Genomic DNA, 23,000 nt, shown 5'->3' with positions numbered 1-23,000 from the left:
ATAATAAGACTGATTTTCCTTAGTGATTTCTGGAGCCATACCCATTGTGTGTTAGTTAAGGTAATACTAACTGTTGTAAAATGTAGCAGATAAAGCTTCAAGTCTCAGTAGCTTTATAAAGCCAGCGGTTTCTTAAATCTGCGGACTCATGTTGATGAGAGACTAGTGTTGGCCTCTAGTTCTGGATTTCTGAAGAGAGGAAGCTTACTGGAGTCAGCAGTAAGTAGCGCGCGCACACACACACGTGCGCCATCCCAACTTTGGCATGGTGAGTAAGTGCAAGTTTTCCCAGGGTCAGCTGGGTGATACGGATATCTGCATCTCTGGCAAGGCAGCATTAGCCAAGAAAGACACACGGACTTTAGTTAATGACCATAACTGCTTCTAGTCCTTCATTAATCCTGTATTTTTATTTAATTCATAATCTTTCCAGAATATATTTGGGTATATAGTTACAGTATTGCCCTAGTACTATTTATTGAATAATCTTCCTTCACAATAGATTGAAGTGAACTTTATAGAAATTAAATACTTGCATGTTTCAGGGAATATCCAACAGAGAAGGAGGGGAGAAGTTTTGACTGAGATTGTAAATTGAGGTGTTAATTTGGCCTGGAATTTTTTAAAAATAACTGAAAATGTACAGAAAACTAAGGGATCTACCCAAAATGTCATCAACAAGCAGGGAACGGAGACTTGACATGATTATAGGCAGTGGTTGCAGAAAAAGCCATTTATCCCCATCAAGATCAGCCAAGGCAATAAACTGCCCAGGCAAAGACCATTACATTTTTAGAAAATTGGGAATATACCTTGCATTTTGTTTTGTAATTTGCTTTTTTTCCTAAACAATATGTTGTAAATATTTTCCAATTTCATTATTTTCTCCAAATTGACTTTAATGACATCATAGTATTCTATAATTGTATGATAATTCAAGCCCTGATTTTTCCAGGTTTTGCTTTAAAAATAAGACTGCAGTGAACATTTTTTTGAAGCTAATTCTGTTTTTATCTCTGATTATTTGCTTAGGGTAAACTCCTAGATTCCTGGAAGTGAAATTGTTGACTTTTGATAAATATTGTTGTTGTTCTTCAGAAAGATTATGCTAATATCCCGCTAGCAGTTTATGATTGCCCCATTTGTAGTTCTTATTGATATTATATTTTTATCTCATCCATCTATGATTTATTTTGATGTGTAGTAAACAATTGCCTTAGTGCCATTGAATGAGTAATCTTTTTGAAACCACATACTTGAAATGGCACATTTTATTATATTCTAAATTCTATAATGCACCAGAGTCTCAATCAGAATATTCTTTTTTATTGATTTGATCTAGCCCTAGTAATACTTCAGTTGTTCATATACAAATATTTGATATTAGTGTTAATATCCCCATAGCTTAGGTTTCCTTTCCTGAGGAAAATATTAAAAAATATTTCTTGGTTATGTTTTTATTTTTCATCCTTCACGGATGATACACTCAGATTCTTATGGGGACTAGATATTTAATATGAATGTATGAAATGCACTGGGAGAAGAAGAAATAGCAATAAGACACTTTTAATGCCCTCACTGGGGACCCACAAGCATGAATTAAGGCTGAATTCTACCTACAGATTTTCACTTTGCAAACATTAGACAAACTTTATCATCATTTTGCCTTTTAGGACCACTAGAGACTTTTGTGATTTTCTTCATATATGTAGTTCCTAGGTATTTTATATTTTTTTTTTTGTTGCTTAGATGAATGGATGTTTTCCATTATATTTTAACTAGTTTTTAAATAAAATAATTTTTATATATTTATTTTTATCTGGCTATCTAGAATAATTAATTTAACTGTAAAAATTTCTCAGTTTCTTTCTTGACTATCACTCATGTCATCTAAAGATAATTATTTTTAGGAATTTCTTCAATAGTTAAAATACTTTTTTCTTGAATAATTTCATTACCTGGGGAAATTCCACAATTATGTTTTAAAATACTTTTTAACAATAACCCTGCCCCAATCAAGATGGTAGAATGAGAAACTTCAGGGCACTGTCCTGTCCCGGCCCGCGGGACGATCAACGGAGGCTCCAAGTCCTGCGAAGGAAGAATGGTATGGGACAAGAGACACGAAGAATGACAGCAAGACAGGTTTCTGATCAAGCTGCAAAATTTTATTGAAGAGGCAGGGTATATATGCCCTGGAGGGAGAGGGGGTGGCTAATAAGGACAGGTAGCGGTCTGGGATTGGTGATTGCTGTTGCTAGGGTGGATGGCCAATGGGTGGCCACTGTTTAGGTGCCAACTAGCTACTGCTTAGGCGGGAACTACTGTCACTTCCTTGAAGAAGGCTAATTATAGCTTAAGCTGTTCTTGCATCAGCCCTGGCGGCCATGTTGCATGTTACCGGTATCACTGAAGGTGAATATTATATATGCTACCTTAATTGTCCCCAACACTGTCCCCCACAGAAGCTTTGAACAACCAGCAAGAACTGGCAGAAACATCTTTCTCAAAGCACCAGAAAACAGTTAAAGGACTGCTGAAACAGGGCAAGCACCAAATCAAGAAACAGGCTACTTAAAAGCAGTAGGATCTCATGGCACCCATGCTGGTCCCTCACCCGCCCTTCAATGGCTTTGGAGGGAGCTAGTGTGCACTCTCTGTATGGGTGCCTGCTCCCAGTTCCAGAGGGAGCAGAGTAATCCTTGTGCACACATTGGGAACATGTATGTCTGACCCATTCTGTCTGATGTTGGCCTGAGGGACTTGCTATCCTAGAACTTGCCCTTCCTGTATGTGCTGGTTTGAAACTGCTGTGCACCCCAGCAAATGCCATGTTCTTTTAATCCATTCTTGTGGGTGTAGACCTGTTGTGGGTGAGACCTTTTGATTAGGTTGTTTCCATGGAGATGTGACCCACCTAATTCAAGGTGGGTCTTAATCCTTTGCTGAAGTCCTTTAAGAGAGCTCACAGAGAGAGAGCTTAGAAAGAAAATGCCCCAGGAGAAGCAGGAAGGACCCACAGAAACTGAGAGAGTCATTTTGAAACCAGGACCCAGGAGAGAAGGATCAGCAGATGTTGCCATGTGTTTTCCCTTGTGACAGAAGAATCCTGGATACCTTCCTCACAGAAGGTATCTTCCTCTTGATGCCTTAATTTGGACATTTTCATGGCCTAAGAACTGTAAATTTGTAAACTAATAAATCCCCATTGAAAAAGCCAACCCATTTCTGGTGTATTGTATTCTGGCAGCTTTAGCAAACCAAAACAGTGTAGATGGTGGCTCACAGAGCTCTCATAGAGAATGCTGGGGGTGGGGGTGGGGGCAGTCATATAGCTGCTTGGAGCAAAGGTTTGCAGGCTGTAGGACACAAAGTGCTGTACCCAGGACCATGAAGAAACTGTTTCTTGGGGAAGAGGGAACCATTGTATCCATGTGAATTGGGAGTCTTAGGACCAAGTGTGCATGCCCAAGACAAGACATTTGCAGAAAGGATAGGGAACATGTGCAGAAAGGAGGCCCCTATGCTTTGGCCTAGAGCTATTCTCTAAACTTATTTTGTGGATAAGCTCTGAAGGAGAACACTTGCACAGGTGAATCTGGAAAGTGATAACACACTTAAATATCAATGTCTGGGTTTCAGCAGAAGATTACAAGACATACAGAGATGCAGGAAGTGATGGCCCAAGCCAAGCAGAAAATTAAAGCATTATAAACCATCAGTCAAGAGATTCAGAGTTGGGACATTTCAAAGACTTTTAAAAATTGGTCCTAGATATGCTCAAAGAGCTAAAGGAAAATATGGACAAAGAATTAAAGGGAATCAGGAAAATAGCAGATGAACACAAAAAGATAGTAGAGATATGGAAATTATGAAAAGGAACTAAACGGAGGTGAAGGCCATAGTAACAGAAATTAAACATTCTCTAAGGGGGTTCAACAGCAGATTGGAGGTGGCAGAAGAAAGAATTAGTGAAATTGAAGAGAAGACTATTGAAATCATCCCATCTAAGGAGCAAAAAGATGAAAGAAGGAAGAAAAGAGAACAGCCTGAGGAATTTGGACACCATCAAGAATGGGAATCCCAGAAGAAGAAGAAAGAGAGAAAAGACCAGAGAGAATATTCAATGAAATACTACCTGAAAATGTCCCAAATTTAACAAAAGACATGCATGTATATATCTAAGATGCTCAACAAATACTGAATAGGAGGTCTTCATCAGAAACCACAGAGGCAAGAAGGCAGTGGGAAAACATATTTAAAGTGCTGAAAGCAAAAAATTGCCAACCAAGAATTCTGTATTTGTCAAAACTATTTATTTCAAAAATAAGGGAGGGATTAAGACATTCCCATATAAACAAGTTGAGGGGGTTTGTGACCACCAGTCTGGCTCTGCAGGAACTGCTAGAGGAAGTTCTGTACTAGACAGTTGCCTGAAACTGCATAAAGTCTCAGGTAACAATAATGACAAGGGTAAATATAAGTAGCAATACTATTGTATTTTTGATCTGTAACTCCACTTTTTACTTCCTACAGGATCTAAAAGCAAATACATAAAATGTGATGATGAATCAGTGGTTTGGGACTCAAGGTATAAATTTGTAATGTTTGACAAGTACTACATAAAAGGGGGAGGGTGGAAGAATATAGGAACATCGTTTATGTATGCTCTTGAAGTTAGGTTGGTATCAAAGCAAAAATCTTGTTATAAATGTAGGATGTTAACCACAAAGAAAATATCAGGGTATATGTAAACTCATAGAGACAGAAAGAGGATTACAGGTTACCCAGGGGGAGCTGGGGTGAGGGATAGGAGCAATGGGGAATTAATGCAAAATGGGTGTAGGGTTTCTGTTTGGGGTAAGAGGAAGGTGCTGATGGTGAGTGGTGGTGAGGGTACTGCAACATTGTGAGGGTGATTAATACCACTGAATGGTACGCTTAGGAGGAGGTAGGATGGAAGGACTCATGTTGTGTATGTTTCCCCTATTTAAAAAAAAAAAGAAAAACTAAAAATGATAATGACAATTTCAATGCTTGAAATGCATGGGTGGGATGTAAGAATGGAGGAGAAAAGGCTGAAAATGACATTATTTAGACACAGGGGAAAAAATGGAGTATATATTGTAAGCTTTATGTCAATGTTAAATTTCTTAAACTTGATAACTGTATTTAAAATGATTACATAAATGAGCATCCTTGTTTTTAGGGAATGTACATGGAAGGGGGGTACGTGTTCAAAGAGTATGTTGTGTACAACTTGCTCTCAAGTGTTAAGATGGATGGATGGGTGGAGGGAGAGACAGACATAGATTGATAGATAAAAAAGAATGATACAGCAAAGGTAGCAAAATGTTAAAATTGGTGGATCTGGGTATCTGGGGGGAGGATATGTTAGAGTTCTCTTTATGGGGTTTGTATTATTTTTGCTACTGTCCCATCAGCTTTAAACTACTTCAAAATAAAAATTTTTAGAAAATACTTTTCATAGTAACATACTTGCCTTACTGGTTACTTTGATAAGACTTCTATTGTTGGAATACAGCTTTCTATATTAAAGCATTCCTTTCTAAGGGGATGCATATTTGGGGGGTTTAAATGTTGAATATTGCCATCCAATTATGACAATATTGAATATTAACCTGTTGCTTAAATTCAAAATAATGTCTCAAATAAGTTGAGAATGGTAGAGTTTTTAAAGCAAACTTTTACCGAGGAATAAAGCAATAGAGCATTTAAGGATAGTATTGTATGATTACTATAGACAACTCTTGATTGATAGGATTAAGTTGAGCAGTGATTGTGCTTAGGTTGTTACGGGGATATAGATGGGCTTGTTTCTTCAGCAGGGCTCAGTAATGGGGGATGTGTTGACTGTTGCTCATTGTCCTTTGGAGCAGGGATATCAGAATCAAGTTTCTAGTAGAAACGGCCAGCTTTAATTGGAAGGAGGGGCTATTTAACTATACCTCTTCCAATAAGCTACCACTAAAGCATGGCTTCCTTCCTTCCTGAGACTGAGAAAGCTAGGAATACATACTAATCAATTGTTCTCTGATTACTGAGCCCTCCTGTGCAGGTGATCCCATCTTTGGTTGATCTGTTCTTGAATTTTGTAGTTCTGTTTTAATGCTATCTTGAGGTCGTCCATGATCTCTCCCTTCCATTGCCCCAATAAATCAAGTTGGTTGTAATTGTAAATAATAGAGATATATACTGCTGGAGTGTTAAAAAAAATCACTCCAGGAAATATAATTTTGAGACTAATGCTATGTAACTTTCGTTTCCATAAAATAATTTCACTGATCATTTATTCTTATAAAATGCTTAATGAACCCTTTGTATGTACTTATATTCTATCTTATTGAAATGATTAAATAGTAAATTTCATTTTTAAAGTGATTTGCCTTCAAATTGTTTCATTTCGAGGTATTTTAATTTTAAATAAACAATTTTTAAAAGTAGTAGTATTCCAGTTGGAAAATACATAAAAACATAATGAATTATAATAAGGATACTTTACAATGAAGAAATACTGAAGACAGAGCAAATTTATAGAGAAGGGTTTAACTTAATTGTGGTGGAAAGACATCTACAACTTCACGTTTGCATATTTAATGGGACTTAATTGTTGTTAACAAATTCCATACTTAATATTGTTTATTTTTCTTTTAAAAATAAGCTTTATTGGCATACAAGTGTTTTCCCTTTCCACATAGCTATATAGCTTTACAAAAACAATTTTAATCAACATATATGTTAGTCATTAAATTGAAAAATAATTAGAGTAGGTTTTTATAAGTATGTACTTAATTTTTATTGTTATCTATTAACATTAAAATATTTATTTTCCAATGGCCTAAGTGTAGTTTTATCTGTAGGGAGATTATAAGACATATTGATAATTCATTTGAGCCGAAGAATAAAACTTACCTGATGGATAGCTTATGAAAACAAATTTTGTTTATATCATCTTTAAGCCATCCTGGTGAAAAGCGAAACTGTACTTATTTAGATTTTTTAAATCAATGATGACAAACACCTAGAGTAACAGAAATGTTTGGATAATGGTCAGAATTATATGTTATTGGTGTATATATAACATGAGCAAAACATAGAACCATACTGCATTGACTGTACTCTTAGGTTAACTTCCTTTTGCATTCTTTTTGTTTGCATTTGCTTGGTCTATTTTGCCTTTTTTTTTTTTTTCTCTTTTAGCATTTCTAAATCACTTTAATTGTGTTTTAGAATCAATACATAGTTGCATTTTGTTTTGTCTATGTGTGTGTTAATCTGAGCCCTCTTCTTTTAACAAGCAAATTGATTTTTAGATTCATAAATTGTCATGAGTATGTTTGAACATACGATTTATTCATATTCTTTGTTTAGATTTTTATCCTCTTTAAAAAATTCTAATCTGTTGCTATGGTGGTATTTATTTTCTTCCTATTGATTTAGAATGTTATGTAAACTACTTAAAATTCTGGTGTTATTTAAATCTATTTTAAAACACTGATTTTTTCCCCTAAAATCTATTTTTTTCTAAATTCTGAATTTAGAAATTATCAATACCATGAATGAAGTAGTTTCTATTAACCTCCTTCCTTTATCCAGTTACCTAGGAAAAGTGGCATATTATTACTTCCTTCCATGTCCTCCTCACCATTTTTGTTAGATGTTTAAAAATATGTTTATTGTTGCTAAATTAGTTTTAATATTATGAATCTTATCTTTCAGTAGTTTTTGTATTGCATTTGAATTTTTAATACCTATCCTCTACTTATTATAATTAGATTTAATTCTGCTTTTAAATGGTTTCAGTGCTCACTGCCAAACCTTTCATGCCATGACTCGTGCATGTGCTAGGGATTTCTTTATTTTTGTCCATCCATCCATTCTCCATCCATCCATCCATCCTTATATCTTATAAATATTTATTGATTACCCACTGCATGACTGCCATTATTAGCTGAAAAAATGTAATAAAAATATTTAACTACATTATATTATACACTATGTAGGCAGGCAAAGTGAAACTTTTTTTAGAGACACTCCTAAGCCAAAAATACAGAAAACTTGACTGAATTTTCTTTACAAAGACATGCCATAAGACTGACTGCTTTATTACAGTAACTGCTCAGAATAGACTTATTTCCTTAAATAAACATGAGAGCTTATTTTAAACTATTTTTTCTCTTCAGATAACATTTTAATCATAAAGTCATAAAGACATTTTACTTATAAAATTATGAAAAAATATTACAACTTTTTTTTTCTCAACTTCCCCATTCCTACTTTTGCTATTCTAACTGTCAATCATGGGTTTGAGCAGAAATTTTTCAGAGATTTTTTAAGAACTTCTGTTTAAAATGTACTCATGTCATGCAAGAGAAAAGAATTTTAAAAAGTAGATCCTCCTGGGTTGGTCGAAGGAGTGAAAATTAGCCCTTAATTCAATATCTCCGAGCAACTCTACACTCCTTCTTTCCTCATTTTCTATATTTGTTCTACCTCCCAAGTACTCCTGACATGTGTGCTGGATGTGGTTAGTAAGGGGATAGTTCCTTTTTAAAATATAGGTTTTGCCATGATATGTAAGTTAATATTTGAAAATGTGTTTTTAAAATTTTCCTCTGTTTAATTATGGTAATGTTTAGCATACAATCGCTTTATGAAAAGAGGACTTTTCATAATGTGAAAAGTATTGGTATTTACCAATACAAAAGTATTGGTATTTACCACTCAACATTTTAGGTTAGTAATCCAATGTCTTATATGCAATAAAGTTCAATGTTGCAAGCAAGTAAAGTTTGGAACAGGCAAAAACACTCACATTTGGCCCTGTCTTACCCACATGTGCATGTGATAGTAGTACTCATTTTGAAAATATGATTTACTTAAGATTTTCTAACAATTTGGCCCTTAATTGTGGAGGAGGAGCAGCATATCCAGGGCTGCTGAGGGGGAGAAGGAAAAGGAAGGGATGGGAGAAACAAGCATATTTTGAAGAGCTCCTCAGGAAATTCTGATACACCCTGTCCCTGTCCCCCAAAATGTTAAGAACCTTTGTAATTGCACCTGCTTTTCAATGAATTCCATTTCCAAAATGGCAATTGTATTTTTTAAGCTTCCTAACTTACAGTCAGATGACTTGATATATAATTGGAAAGAAAATAAGGCATATTAAAAAGAACATTGATTCTGGAGAGAAACAAGTGGCAGTATGAATTATTGCCCCCTTAGGTAAGTTCCATAAGCTCTGAGTTTCTGTGACTTCATGTTAAGATGGACTTGTACTCTGCATAGTTGTTGAGAAAATCAGAGAAGTGACATGCCTGGGACCTGGACAGATAGAGGCACTCCACTGACATGGTAACTGTTAACACTATCATAGTGAGTCTAACTCTTTTTACATTGTTTTGATCTTCTAAGGTTAAAACTGAGGCTGTCAACAATGATACTTAGTGTTTATTTTGAAATGTCAAAACTATTCTTACTGTGGCTCATTTTCTTATTTCCTGTTATACAGAATTTCCTTTTAAATCAGCTCAATAAGGAAATCTACAAGCCTCTGATAATTAACTTCTCAGCACAAACTACAGCCGCTCAAACTCAGAATATTATCATGTCAAAATTGGACAAAAGGAGAAAGGGAGTTTTTGGTCCTCCTCTGGGCAAGAAAATGGTAATTGCTCTGTTTCTATATGTTTGCTGTAACTCTGAGCCTACTCGCATACACTGCTACTGTCAGAATGAGGAAACCAAATAAGGGGTGCCTGCCTATAACAGGCTTTACGACTATTTGTACCATTTTTATCATAGATTTTGATTAAGAAGTTTTCCTAAAATTTGTGATCGTATCTGTAGCTGCATTAGACAACTTGGAATTAAAAACAAGCAGTTCTTTGAATGGAAAGTAGAATACTCATCTGGGGAATGACCCACCCCCTAATTCTCTCACTATACATTTTCACTCGGCAGTTCTTGCTGCTTGCTCTTCTAGGCCTTTAAACAACCCAGCTACCGATTCACTTACCTGTGTTCTGTAAAGAAAACCCTCCCCACCCTCACCCTCCTCACTGAAAGGCTGTACTCATTTCATAATCTTGCCTTTCTCATTTATTTAAATGTATTGAAGTTGTACAAAGAAAAAAGATAAAGTATAGCAAGAAACGTATTTTTTCAGGGGATTAATAAGTCCCAAACTACTAAACCTATATACGTCAGTAATGAGTGTGTCTCTCCTCTTAGAGGAAGTAAATACCCTAAAAGCGTGGATGTTAGGGGATATTATTTGCGATTGGGGGGGGTGGGGGCGGAAACCCCATCACTTATGGCTTACATAATCCTTTGCCTCTATCTTTTTAAGATAGTGTTTTAAGATGTTAACATCTGATACCTGTTCTCTTCCTTCTCAGGTTGTCTTTGTAGATGACGTCAATATGCCTGCTCGGGAGGTATATGGAGCTCAGCCACCCATTGAATTACTTAGACAGTGGCTAGATCACTGGAATTGGTACGACCTTAAAGATTGTTCCATGATTAAACTAGTGGACATTCAAATCATGTGTGCTATGGGACCTCCAGGTACAGTTTCTGAGTTTGTGTTTATTTTTTAAAAAATTAAAAGTTACTCCAGCTAATTCTATAGAGATACCTGGAGAAAGAAAGAGAAACCCTATTTCACTATTTGGGTTACAGTGTTTTACGGTTTTGTTTTCTGTATTGTATGCCTGGTGACCTAAGGGAGCTCCACTGGGCTGGGAAGTAGTCAGTCCTGCGAAGTGGGTGGCCTTGGCTGGGGATGTTCTTCCAGCAACTCTTCCGAGTCCTTCCCCCAACCCCCACCTTCTAGAGCTTTGCTCCCAATTTCTTGGACCTGTACTCTGAGACTTCAGATACCCCTGGGGCAGCTTATCTCCCTCTGTTTCGTTCCTTAATGCTTCAAGTGTATGAAATGTTCCTGCTTCAGAACTCAGCTTTACTCCAATCAAGTCCCACTCGAGCGAGTGTATGGATTTAGATAGGCTGTTGAAAGGAATGTAAGTAGGAAATTGTGAAAAAATTAACCCTTGAAGAGGAATTTATAAACTCAAAGGAATCTATGTGGGGAAACTTTTTTTTTTTTTATGCTGGATTCTCCACAAATACTTGATTCAATTGACTGGATGTCTGTAACTGTCCTCTCCCTGTCATCGAGTTGGTATCCTATTTTTAAAAAATTCTTTCTCTTGTACCATTTCTTCAAGAAATCTCTCTGGTATTTGATTACTAACCCCTAACTTTTATCTAAACTATACTGCAGACAATTTGCTTTGGCTCTAGTTCTTGCTCTGTACATTCCCTGGGACACTGCATTTTGAATGCCTTTTTTTTTTTTTTTCTTAATAGAACACTCTGTTTCTCCTGGGTCTCAGACTTCAGTTCTACTTTATCCCTCCTCCCCACACCCTGCCACTCCAAGCCAGTCTTTTTTTTTTTTTAATCTTTGTTTTATTGAGATATATTCACATACCACGCAGTCATACAAAACAAATCGTACATTCAATTGTTCACAGTACCATTACTTAGTTGTACATTCATCACCTAAATCAATCCCTGACACCTTCATTAGCACACACACAAAAATAACAAGAATAATAATTAAAGTGAAAAAGAGCAATTGAAGTAAAAAAGAACACTGGGTTCCTTTGTCTGTTTGTTTGTTTGTTTCCTTCCCCTATTTTTCTACTCATCCATCCAAAAACTAGACAAAGTGGAGTGTGGTCCTTATGGCTTTCCCAATCCCATTGTCACCCCTCATAAGCTACATTTTTGTACAATTGTCTTTGAGATTCATGGGTTCTGGGTTGTAGTTTGATAGTTTCAGGTATCCACCACCAGCTACCCCAATTCTTTAGAACATAAAAAGGGTTGTCTAAATTGTGCATAAGAGTGCCCACCAGAGTGACCTCTCGGCTCGTTTTGGAATCTCTCTGCCACTGAAGCTTATTTTATTTCCTTTCACCTCCCCCTTTTGGTCAAGAAGATGTTCTCCGTCCCACGATGCCAGGTCTACATTCCTCCCTGGGAGTCATATTCCACGTTGCCAGGGAGATTCACTCCCCTGGGTGTCTGATCCCACGTAGAGGGGAGGGCAGTGATTTCACCTTTCAAGTTGGCTTAGCTAGAGAGAGAGGGCCACATCTGAGCAACAAAGAGGCATTCGGGAGGAGGCTTTTAGGCACAATTATAGGGAGGCCTAGCCTCTCCTTTGCAGCAACCATCTCCCCAAGGGTAAATCCTATGGTAGAGGGCTCAACCCATCAAACCACCAGTCCCCTATGTCTGTGGTCATGTTAGCAACCATCGAGGTGGGGTAGGCCAATACCCCTGCATTCTCCACAGGCTCCTCAAGGGGACTCAACATATTTTTTTCCTTGTTGTTTTTTTTTTTTTTTTTTTTTTTTTTTTAACTTTTTTCCCTTTTTAAAATCAACTGTATGAAAAAAAATTAAAAAAAAAAAACAACATACAATAAAAGAGCATTTCAAAGGGACCATAACAAGGGAGTAAGAAAAAGACAACTAACCTAAGATAACTGCTTTACTTCCAACATGTTCCTACTTTACCCAAGAAAAGTTACCTAATATAGCAACCTTTCTGTGAACTTGTTCCTACTATATCCATCAGAAATTAACAGACCATAGTCATTCCTGGGCATCCCCAGAACGTTAAATAGCTTATCTGTTCTTCTTGGATTATTGTTCCCCCTTCCTTAATTGCTCTCTATTGCTAGTTCCCCTACATTCTACATTATAAACCATTTGTTTTACATTTTTCAAAGTTCACATTAGTGGTAGCATATAATATTTCTCTTTTTGTGCCTGGCTTATTTCGCTCAGCATTATGTCTTCAAGGTTCATCCATGTTGTCATATGTTTCACGAGATCGTTCCTTCTTACTGCCATGTAGTATTCCATCGTGTGTATATACCACATTTTATTTATCCACTTGTCTGTTGAAGGACATTTGGGTTGTTTCCATCTCTTGGCAATTGTGAATAATGCTGCTATGAACATTGGCGTGCAGATATCTGTTCGTGTCACTGCTTTCCGATCTTCCGGGTATATACCGAGAAGTGCAATCGCTGGATCGAATGGTAACTCTATATCTAGTTTTCTAAGGAACTGCCAGACTGACTTCCAGAGTGGCTGAACCATTATACAGTCCCACCAACAGTGAATAAGAGTTCCAATTTCTCCACATCCCCTCCAGCATTTGTAGTTTCCTGTTTGTTTAATGGCAGCCATTCTAACTGGTGTTAGATGGTATCTCATTGTGGTCTTAATTTGCATCTCTCTAATAGCTAGTGAAGCTGAACATTTTTTCACGTGTTTCTTGGCCATTTGTATTTCCTCTTCAGAGAACTGTCTTTTCATATCTTTTGCCCATTTTATAATTGGGCTGTCTGTACTATTGTCATTGAGTTGTAGGATTTCTTTATATATGCAAGATATCAGTCTTTTGTCAGATATATGGTTTCCAAAAATTTTTTCCCGTTGAGTTGGCTGCCTCTTTACCTTTTTGAGAAATTCCTTTGAGGTGCAGAAACTTCTAAGCTTGAGGAGTTCCCATTTATCTATTTTTTCTTTTGTTGCTTGTGCTTTGGGTGTAAAGTCTAGGAAGTGGCCGCCTAATACAAGGTCTTGAAGATGTTTTCCTACATTATCTTCCAGGAGTTTTATGGTACTTTCTTTTATATTGAGATCTTTCATCCATTTTGAATTAATTTTTGTGTAGGGTGTGAGGTAGGAGGTAGGGGTCCTCTTTCATTCTTTTGGATATGGATATCCAACTCTCCCAGCTCCATTTGTTGAAAAGACCATTATGACTCAGTTCAGTGACTTTGGGGGCCTTATCAAAGATCAGTCAGCCATAGATCTGAGGGTCTATCTCTGAATTCTCAGTTCGATTCCATTGATCTAGATGTCTATCTTTGTGCCAGTACCATGCTGTTTTCACTACTGTAGCTTTATAATAAGCTTCAAAGTCAGGGAGTGTAAGTCCTCCCACTTCGTTTTTCTTTTTTAGAGTGTCTTTAGCAATTCGAGGCATCTTCCCTTTCCAAATAAATTTGATAACTAGCTTTTCCAAGTCTGCAAAGTACGTTGATAGAATTTTGATTGGGATTGCATTGAATCTGTAGATGAGTTTGGGTAGAATTGACATCTTAATGACATTTAGCCTTCCTATCCATGAACATGGAATATTTTTTCCATCTTTTAAGGTCCCCTTCTATTTCTTTTAGTAGAGTTATGTAGTTTTCTTTGTATAGGTCTTTTACATCTTTGGTTAAGTTTATTCCTAGGTACTTGATTTTTTTTAGTTGCTATTGAAAATGGTATCTTTTTCTTGAGTGTCTCTTCAGTTTGTTCATTTCTAGCATATAGAAACATTACTGACTTATGTGCATTAATCTTGTATCCCGCTACTTTGCTAAATTTGTTTATTAGCTCTAGTAGCTATATCGTCGATTTCTCAGGGTTTTCCAGATATAAGATCATATCATCTGCAAACAATGACAGTTTTACTTCTTCTTTTCCAATTTGGATGCCTTTTATTTCTTTGTCTTGCCAGATTGCCCTGGCTAGCACTTCTAGCACAATGTTGAATAACAGTGGTGACAGTGGGCATCCTTGTCTTGTTCCTGATCTTAGAGGGAAGGCTTTCAGTCTCTCACCATTGAGTACTATGCTGGCTGTGGGTTTTTCATATATGGTCTTTATCATATTGAGGAAGTTTCCTTCAATTCTTACCTTTTGAAGTGTTTTTATCAAAAATGGATGTTGGATTTTGTCAAATGCTTTTTCAGCATCTATTGAGATGATCATTTGATTTTTCCCTTTTGAATTTTTAATGTGTTGTAATACATTGATTGATTTTCTTATGTTGAACCATCCTTGCATGCCTGGAATGAACCCCACTTGGTCATGGTGTATGATTTTTTTAATGTGTCTTTGGATTCGATTTGCAAGTATTTTGTTGAGGATTTTTGCATGTATATTCATTAGGGAGATTGGCCGGTAGTTTTCCTTTTTTGTAGCATCTTTGCCTGGTTTTGGTATTAGATTGATGTTAGCTTCATAAAATGAGTTAGGTAGTGTTCCATTTTCTTCAATGTTTTGAAAGAGTTTGAGTAAGATTGGTGTCAGTTCTTTCTGGAAAGTTTGGTAGAATTTCCCTGTGAAGCCATCTGGCCCTGGGCATTTATTTGTGGGAAGATTTTTGATGACTGATTGGATCTCTTTGCTTGTGATGGGTTGATTGAGGTCTTCTATTTCTTCTCTGGTCAGTCTAGGTTGTTCATATGTTTCCAGGAAATTGTCCATTTCCTCTACATTATCCAGTTTGTTGCCATACAGTTGTTCATAGTATCGTCTTATAATTTTTTTAATTTCTTCAGGATCTGCAGTTATGTCACCTTTTTCATTCATTGTTTTGTTTATATGGGTCTTCTCTCTTTTTGATTCTGTCAGTCAAGCTAGGGGCTTGTCAATCTTGTTGATCTTCTCAAAGAACCAACTTTTGGTGGTATTTATCCTCTCTATTGTTTTTTTGTTCTCTATGTCATTTATTTCTGCTTTAATCCTTGTTATTTCTTTTCTTGTACTTGGTTTAGGATTGGTTTGCTGTTCATTTTCTAGCTTTTTCAGTTGATCCATTAGTTCTTTGATTTTGGCTCTTTCTTCCTTTTTAATATATGCGTTTAGTGCTATAAATTTCCCCCTCAGCACTGCTTTTGCTGCATCCCATAGGTTTTGGTATGTTGTGTTCTCATTTCATTCATCTCTATATATTTAGCAATTTCTCTTGCTATTTCTTCTTTAACCCACTGATTGTTTAGGAGTGTGTTGTTTAACCTCCAGGTATTTGTGAATTTTCTAAGTCTCTGATGGTTATTGACTTCTAATTGTATTCCATTGTGGCCAGAGAATGTGCTTTGAATAATTTCAATCTTTTTAAATTTATTGAGGCTTGTTTTATGTCCCAGCATATGATCTATTCTGGAGAAAGTTCCATGAGCACTAGAAAAGTATGTGTATCCTGGTGATTTGGGATGTAATGTTCTGTATATGTCTGTTAAATCTAATTCATTTATCAGATTGTTTAGATTTTCAATTTGCTTATTGGTCTTCTGTCTGGTTGATCTACCTGTAGGAGAGAGTGATGTGTTGAAGTCTCCCACAATTATGTGGAAACATCAATTGCTTCCTCTAGTTTTGCCAGTGTTTCTCTCATGTATTTTGTGGCACCTTGATTGGGTGCATAGACATTTATGATTGTTATTTCTTCTTGTTGAATTGCCCCTTTTATTAGTATGTAGTGGCCTTCTTTGTCTCTCAAAACATCCCTGCATTTAAAGTCTATTTTATCTGAGATTAATATTGCTACACCTGCTTTCTTTTGGCTGTAGCTTGCATGAAATATTTTTTTCCATCCTTTCACTTTCAATTTCTTTGGGTCCCTGTGTCTAAGATGAGTCTCTTGTATGCAACATATTGATGGTTCATTTTTTTTGATCCATTCTGTGAATCTATATCTTTTGATTGGGGAGTTTAATCCATTTATGTTCAACGTTGTAACTGTGAAGGCATTTCTTGAATCAGCCATCTTATCCTTTGGTTTATGTTTGTCATATATATTTTTCTCCTCTCTCTATTAATATCCTTTATTGTACCCATACCGAATCTCTTTAGTACTGAACCTTTGTCCAAGTCTCTCTGTCCTTTCTTTGTTTCTCTGTCTGTAGGGCTCCCTTTAGTATCTCCAGTAGGGCAGGTCTCTTGTTAGCAAATTCTCTCAGCATTTGTTTGTCTGTGAAAAATTTAAGCTCTCCCTCAAATTTGAAGGAGAGCTTTGCTGGATAAAGTATTCTTGGTTGGAAATTTTTCTCACTCAGAATTTTAAATATATCGTGCCACTGCCTTCTTACCTACATGGTGGCTGCTGAGTAGTCACTACTTAGTCTTATGCTGTTTCCTTTGCATGTGTTGAATTGCTTTTCTCTTGCTGCTTTCAGAACTTGCTCCTTCTCTTCTTTGTTTGACAGTGTGATCAGAATATGTCTTGGAGTGGGTTTATTTGGATTTATTCTATTTGGATTTCGCTGGGCATTTATGATTTGTGTATTTATGTTGTTTAGAAGATTTGGGTAGTTTTCCCCAACAGTTTCTTTGAATACTCTTCCTAGACCTTTACCCTTTTCTTCCCCCTCTGGAACACCAATGAGTCTTATATTCGGACTTTTTGTGTTATCTATCATATCCCTGAGGTCCGTATCGATTTTTTCAATTTTTTTCCCCATTCTTTCTTTTATGCTTTCATTTTCCATTCTGTCATCTTCCAGGTCACTGATTCATTGTTCAGCTTCCTCTAGTCTTGTACTATGAGTGTCCAGAATCTTTTTAATTTGGTCAACAGTCTTTAATTTCCATAAGATCATCTATTTTTTTATTTAGTCTTGCAATGTCTTCTTTATGCTCTTCTGGGGTCTTCTTAATATCCTTTGTATCCTGTACTATGGTCTCATTGTTCATCTTCAGTTTTTTGAGTAGCTGCTCTAGGTGCTGTGTCTCTTCTGGTCTTTTGATTTGGGTGCTTAGGCTTGGGTTATCCATATTGCCTGGTTTTTTCATATGCTTTATAATTTTCTGTTGTTTTTGGCCTCTTGGCATTTGCTTAACTTTATGGGGTTCTTTTAGGATTTGTAGACCAATTGATGTCCTTATCTCTAATTTTTCAGATCTACAGCTTCGTGGAGTACACTTTCTCTAACTAACCAGCAGGTGGCGTCCACGAGCCACCTGTTCTCCACAAGCCAGTTCTCCCCTGCTTTGCCTTTGTGATGAGTGGGGGAGTGAGTCTTGTGGGGTCCAATTGATGTACCAGGCTTGTGTGTGTAGTTGGTGTTGCCTGCCCTGTATATGGTGCATGTTTCTGGGCAGTCAGGGACGGGAGGTGGCTCTAACAATCAAATCTCCCTGTTGAGCCTGGAGTTTTAAAGCTGCTGCAATAGTCTAATCCTTCAGTTCAGTCCTGCCACAGTTTGTCTCTGCCACTGACCCACAAGTCCTTGGTAGTGGCGTATGGCTCCTGAGACTTGCAAGTGAGTCCCTCTTCCAGGCCGTGCACCCCGGGTCCTCTGTTGAGGGATGACTGTGCTATGTCACAGGTGAGTGCCGTCCCCCCAGGGCAGTTCTGGGCTGCTGGGCTGTGTAGGGAGGCTCCCAGTCTGCTGAAATGATGGCTGAATGGGGCTTTGTTAATTCACACTGCTCCACCTTCCCAACTCTGGGACAATCAGCTGAGGTTGCAGGGAAGGCTAATGTCCACACCTAGTTTTGTGGTGTACACCTGGTATTTGAAGCACTTCCATCACACTGCGTTGTCTGGGGCAGGTCTGGGCTATGAGGCTGGCGATGGGTAGGATTGTTTCCTGTCCACCAGGATGATGGCTGTGAGCGGACACCCCCCTTTTCTTGGGAAGTTGTGTTGTTTAGTGAATTTTCTCAGTCACTGGATTATTGCGTTTTGTCTCAGAGCTCTCTTAGTTCTGCTCTTGTGTTGACCTGCCTTAATTGCAAGTCTTTGAGGCTTTCTGTGTTGGGCTTCTTAGAGTAATTGTTTTAGAAAAAGAAAAAAGGATTAAAAAAAAAAAAAAAGGGCCCTCCTCAGAGATCTAATGGGTTATTGAAATGCTAAGAGACAAAGCAATTAAGGCCATTAAGGAAAGGTCCACAGGGCAGAGAGATCAGATTTTCTTCGGGATTTGCATATTAGCCTCAGGGCCTGAGCTCTGCCCTTCCCCTTTCTATGTTCACCAGAACTCCAAAAATCCTCTGCTTTTATTTTGGAGTTTTTTGTGCTGTTTTTGCTATGCCTATCTCCTCTCTGCTGGGCTGGCTGCTCTCAGATTCTCTGGTGTCTGGTCTCAGTCTGTCTATGGTTGGAGTTTGGATCAGTAGAATGAGTTTCCAATAAGGGCTGCCACTGCAGTTCTCCCTTCTTCTTCCTGGAGCTGACAGCCCCTCCTCCCACAGGACTGAGCCTGGCAGGGAGGAGTGCGGGTCCCCTGGCCACAAAAACTTACAGATTTCGCTGATCTCAGCAGTTCCACATGTTCATGAGTGTTGTATGAAGTATGCCCAAAGTCCGATTGCTCTGTGGTGTCCAGTCCACGCAGTTCCTGGCTTTCTACCTACTTTCCTGGAGGAGTAACTAAAACATACAGCTCAACAGTCTGCCATCTTGCCCCACCTCAGCCAAGCCAGTCTTTTGTACTCAAGTGTTCATTTTTCCCTGCCTCTTCGAGCACCAGACAGAGGAGTAGGTTGAGTCCATGAGACACCCTTTCCTCTTGGACCCCATTTTCTAAAATTACCACCATTTCTGAATGTTCTCTGGGAGGAAGGGTTGAATACAGAGTTGGGGGTTCTTTTTTCAATGTATTAAATCTGCCCAGGTAAATGAGTGTTTGTTACAAGTTTATAAATACGCAGAGACATAATTTTTATTCTATAGACTCATTGCTATTAGTTATATGCTTTCACATTTCAGAAACCACACAGTATAGAAGCAAGATACAGATTTGTCTTGCTTTAAACAAACATAGAACATAAACCCATATATTTTCACAAAATATGTATTAGAGATATTATCCAGCTTTAAAAAATTACTTCTTTACTCAAAATTTCATGGTAGAATCCTTTTAAAAAAGCAACTGTGATTTGTCTGCATATTTTAAAGATTATATCAATTTGGTAAAGATGATGTGTTGCATTCAGAATTGGTTATTTCAAGCCTTGTATTTGAAAACATAATTATTGTTTTATGAAAGTGAGACACCCAAATTGTTTGTAAAGGCTATGTATAAAGTTTATGCTGATATTCAGCCGTATGGAAAGGACTCTAAGCTTTGGTCAGTTGGATTCACTAGGTTTATCATAATATTGTATAAAAAGTAATTGGGGTGTTTACTGTTTACTGTTTGGGGAATCAGTCAAAGGTATGAGCCATGGAGAACAGGGACAATGGATCTTTCTCTCTGGTCTGATTTCCACTAGATCACTCTGCTCTGATTTCTACTGATAACATAGACTTGACCCAAGGTTATCTGTAATTAGGTGAACCCATTCAGGTAACTCAACTAGGAGAACACTTTGCGATGTCATCTTTCAAGTTATTTTATGCTGCAATATCTTGGGCAAAATACTCTGATATATGCTAGTAACATTGTTGAAAGTAAACTTTTTTAATATTTAGGTGGTGGTCGAAATCCAATAACTCCTCGATACATGCGACATTTCAATGTTGTAACAATCAATGAATTTAGTGATAAATCCATGTTTACAATCTTCTCTAGAATATTAAACTGGCATTTTAAAATCTGGTAAGTAATATAAAGTTTGTGGATTTTTTTTTCTTTAAGGGGTATAAAATATCTTGGAAATGCATCAATATAAAGTAGTGCTTCTCAAACTTTGCCACAAAAAACATCCCTAGAACAAGGAAAGGTAACAAGTGACATCTGTTCCCCACATCTCCTCCTACCTCCAGTATAACACAAAGGGGTTAGAGAACCTTTTTCTTTCTTTTTTTTTTTTTGTCTGAAATCTTGCATTTTAGCTTAAATATCCACACAAAGTTTGCATTCTGCTATATAATGTGTCTATGTTTGAATTATATATTTTGAATTTTTGCCACTGAATGCTATTAATGCTTCAGGAAAGATATGTTTTGTTTATTCTGTGAGTTTGAGGCCCTGTATGTAGCAGAACTCTGAGTCCCCTCAGGTTATCCACGTCCAAGTTTGAAAAGTCCGTCCTTGGAGTCTGTACCCTGGGGAATATTGCTCCCTAACTCTGCAGACTTAGTGTTGCTCCGTAAAGTTCCTGGAGGTCAGGTTGCCAAGCAGACCCAGTTAGTGCAAGTCTGGGCTCCCAGGTGGCCATTCTCAGGACACTGTCATTCCCTGACCTATCCAGTACTGGTGGAGGAGGACAGCTGGCTCCTAGTCAACTAGAAATTGAACAAGGATCTAGTCCTTTCAAATGAATTTTCTTTTCCCATGTTCTTTCTACCATAACCATGCCTTCTGCCCTTTTTATCCTGGCTCACTATTTATTTCACTTTTTTTTCTTAACTCTTCTCTTTTTCTTTTTCTCTTGCCCTTATTTTTTCTGTATTTCTCTTTTCTTCCTTCCCTCTCTCTGCATATAACTGTTTCACCAATGTTCCTCAGATATTCTATGTGCAACTGAGAATGCCAGAGAGTGAAAGAGATTAAGATACATTTGTCTAATGGATGCTGGATTTGTAGTTACATATCTGGGTTCCTAGGATGGCACTTCCGTTCACTTATATAGGTAACTGTAAGTCCATTAAACCTGTCCTGCTTATTTTATAGTGTTCTTTTCAATATAAAATAAGTGAATGGAAAGTTGATTCACCAGGAGAAAAATTCTATTTTTATAAGAAGTTGTAATTTGGTAGAACAATCAATTGATTCAATCAGAATTAAATTTTATGTCAGTCATGCTAAGTATCATTTATGTATCATAATTCTATATTTGGTAACATTTTTTCTTTAAAAACTTTTAGTTATAAATTTCCAGAAGAATTTCTAGATTTGACTGCACAAATTGTGAATGGTACAATGACTCTGTACAAAGAAGCAGTGAAGAATCTCTTGCCTACTCCAGCTAAATCCCACTACTTGTTCAACCTCCGTGATTTCTCTCGGGTCATTCAGGGTGTTTGTTTGTCAAGACCAGAAACAACAGAAAACAAAGAAGTGATTAAACGCCTTTGGGTTCATGAGGTAGATTTTTATATTTTAAAAATGTGATTATTTAAGAAACAGGTTTTTACCATGCCAAAAACTGGGGTAAAAAGAAATATTTAGCAATTGATATTATTCAGATGCATTCAGCTGCTTGGTCATTATGAAAGCCAATGATCAAGATGATTTTTTTAAAATTATTTGACACTAAGATACTGTATGGTACTTAAAATGCATTATCTTCCATTTTCAGAAATTTCTGATAATTTAGAGACTATTTCAAGGTAGGTATTACTTTGGGTCAATCTCTTTTAAGTGACTTAAACCTTATTAGTTTGACTTCAATTAATTTTGAAAAGGAAAACTTTTTAAGGAGATGTTTTTATGAGAATCAAATGTATTTATTTATATTACTTATTTGTATATTAGTAATATATACAATGCTAAAAGAACTGCAAAGCAAACCAGTTTAGAATTCATAAAAGCACAGAAAATATATAAAATGTATTTAAGTTCTCTTTGGGAAGAGGTATGTGGATGAACATTTGCTTACAAAAATACAAGTGGAAAGAGAGTGGAAACAGAAAATATTAAAAAACAAGGCATCAAAATAATAGTTTAAAATAAAATGGGCAGAGAATATGGGAAAGTTGGGAGGAAAATGTTCTTCCATTTTTTAAAATATAAATAATATAGTTGTTTTTATTTTAATAATTCAGTTATCAGAAATCTGGGAAGTGGGGATGCTCTGCTATTTTAAAACCATGTGCTACAGAAATGGCCATCCCTCAATCTCTCTCTCCTTCCCCAGCCCTACATAATCACTAATCTAATTCTGTCTCTATAGCATCTCTTTTTTTTTTCTTTTTTTTATAGCAATGATACAAATTACTCAGGTAACACAAGATAACAACAATAACAATAAATTTGTTGTAGTCAATAGTTACAATCCCCCCTTATTTTTGTTTGTTCCTCATTCTTGGGGGATTTGAGACAATGACCACTCTCAGCTTCAAGCTGAGGAGGGGCACATGTAATATGGACCTGGGGAATGAAAGTATTTTGCTTGCCATTAAAGATACCCCTTGCTTTGGGGATGGGGCTGATCCATCCTTATCTTTCTGTTAACTGTCCGTGGCAGGCCAGAAAAACTGGAAAGTGGGAGATGACCAGC

General features: G+C 36.9%; 1 protein-coding gene across 5 annotated transcripts in view; it reads left to right on the top strand.

Annotated features, from left to right (window-relative positions):
• Positions 1–23,000, top strand: part of DNAH7 (dynein axonemal heavy chain 7) — a 371,530-nt gene that overhangs the window by 171,530 nt on the left and 177,000 nt on the right. For all 5 annotated transcript variants that reach the window (XR_005218999.1, XM_037850664.1, XM_037850667.1 and 2 more), the window contains 4 exons: positions 9,533–9,688; positions 10,422–10,590; positions 20,308–20,434; positions 21,646–21,865. Coding sequence is in view for 4 of the 5 variants with exons in the window: in XM_037850664.1 (XP_037706592.1) it covers positions 9,533–9,688; positions 10,422–10,590; positions 20,308–20,434; positions 21,646–21,865 (672 nt within the window). In the remaining variant the exon portion in view is untranslated. The remainder of the gene's footprint in view (positions 1–9,532; positions 9,689–10,421; positions 10,591–20,307; positions 20,435–21,645; positions 21,866–23,000) is intronic.

This window comes from Choloepus didactylus, chromosome 9, assembly GCF_015220235.1.
Source record: "Choloepus didactylus isolate mChoDid1 chromosome 9, mChoDid1.pri, whole genome shotgun sequence".
Classification (NCBI taxonomy): Eukaryota; Metazoa; Chordata; class Mammalia; order Pilosa; family Megalonychidae; genus Choloepus; species Choloepus didactylus.
The sequence above is the reverse complement of the archived record's forward strand: the minus strand, read 5'-3'. Positions and strand labels throughout refer to the sequence as shown.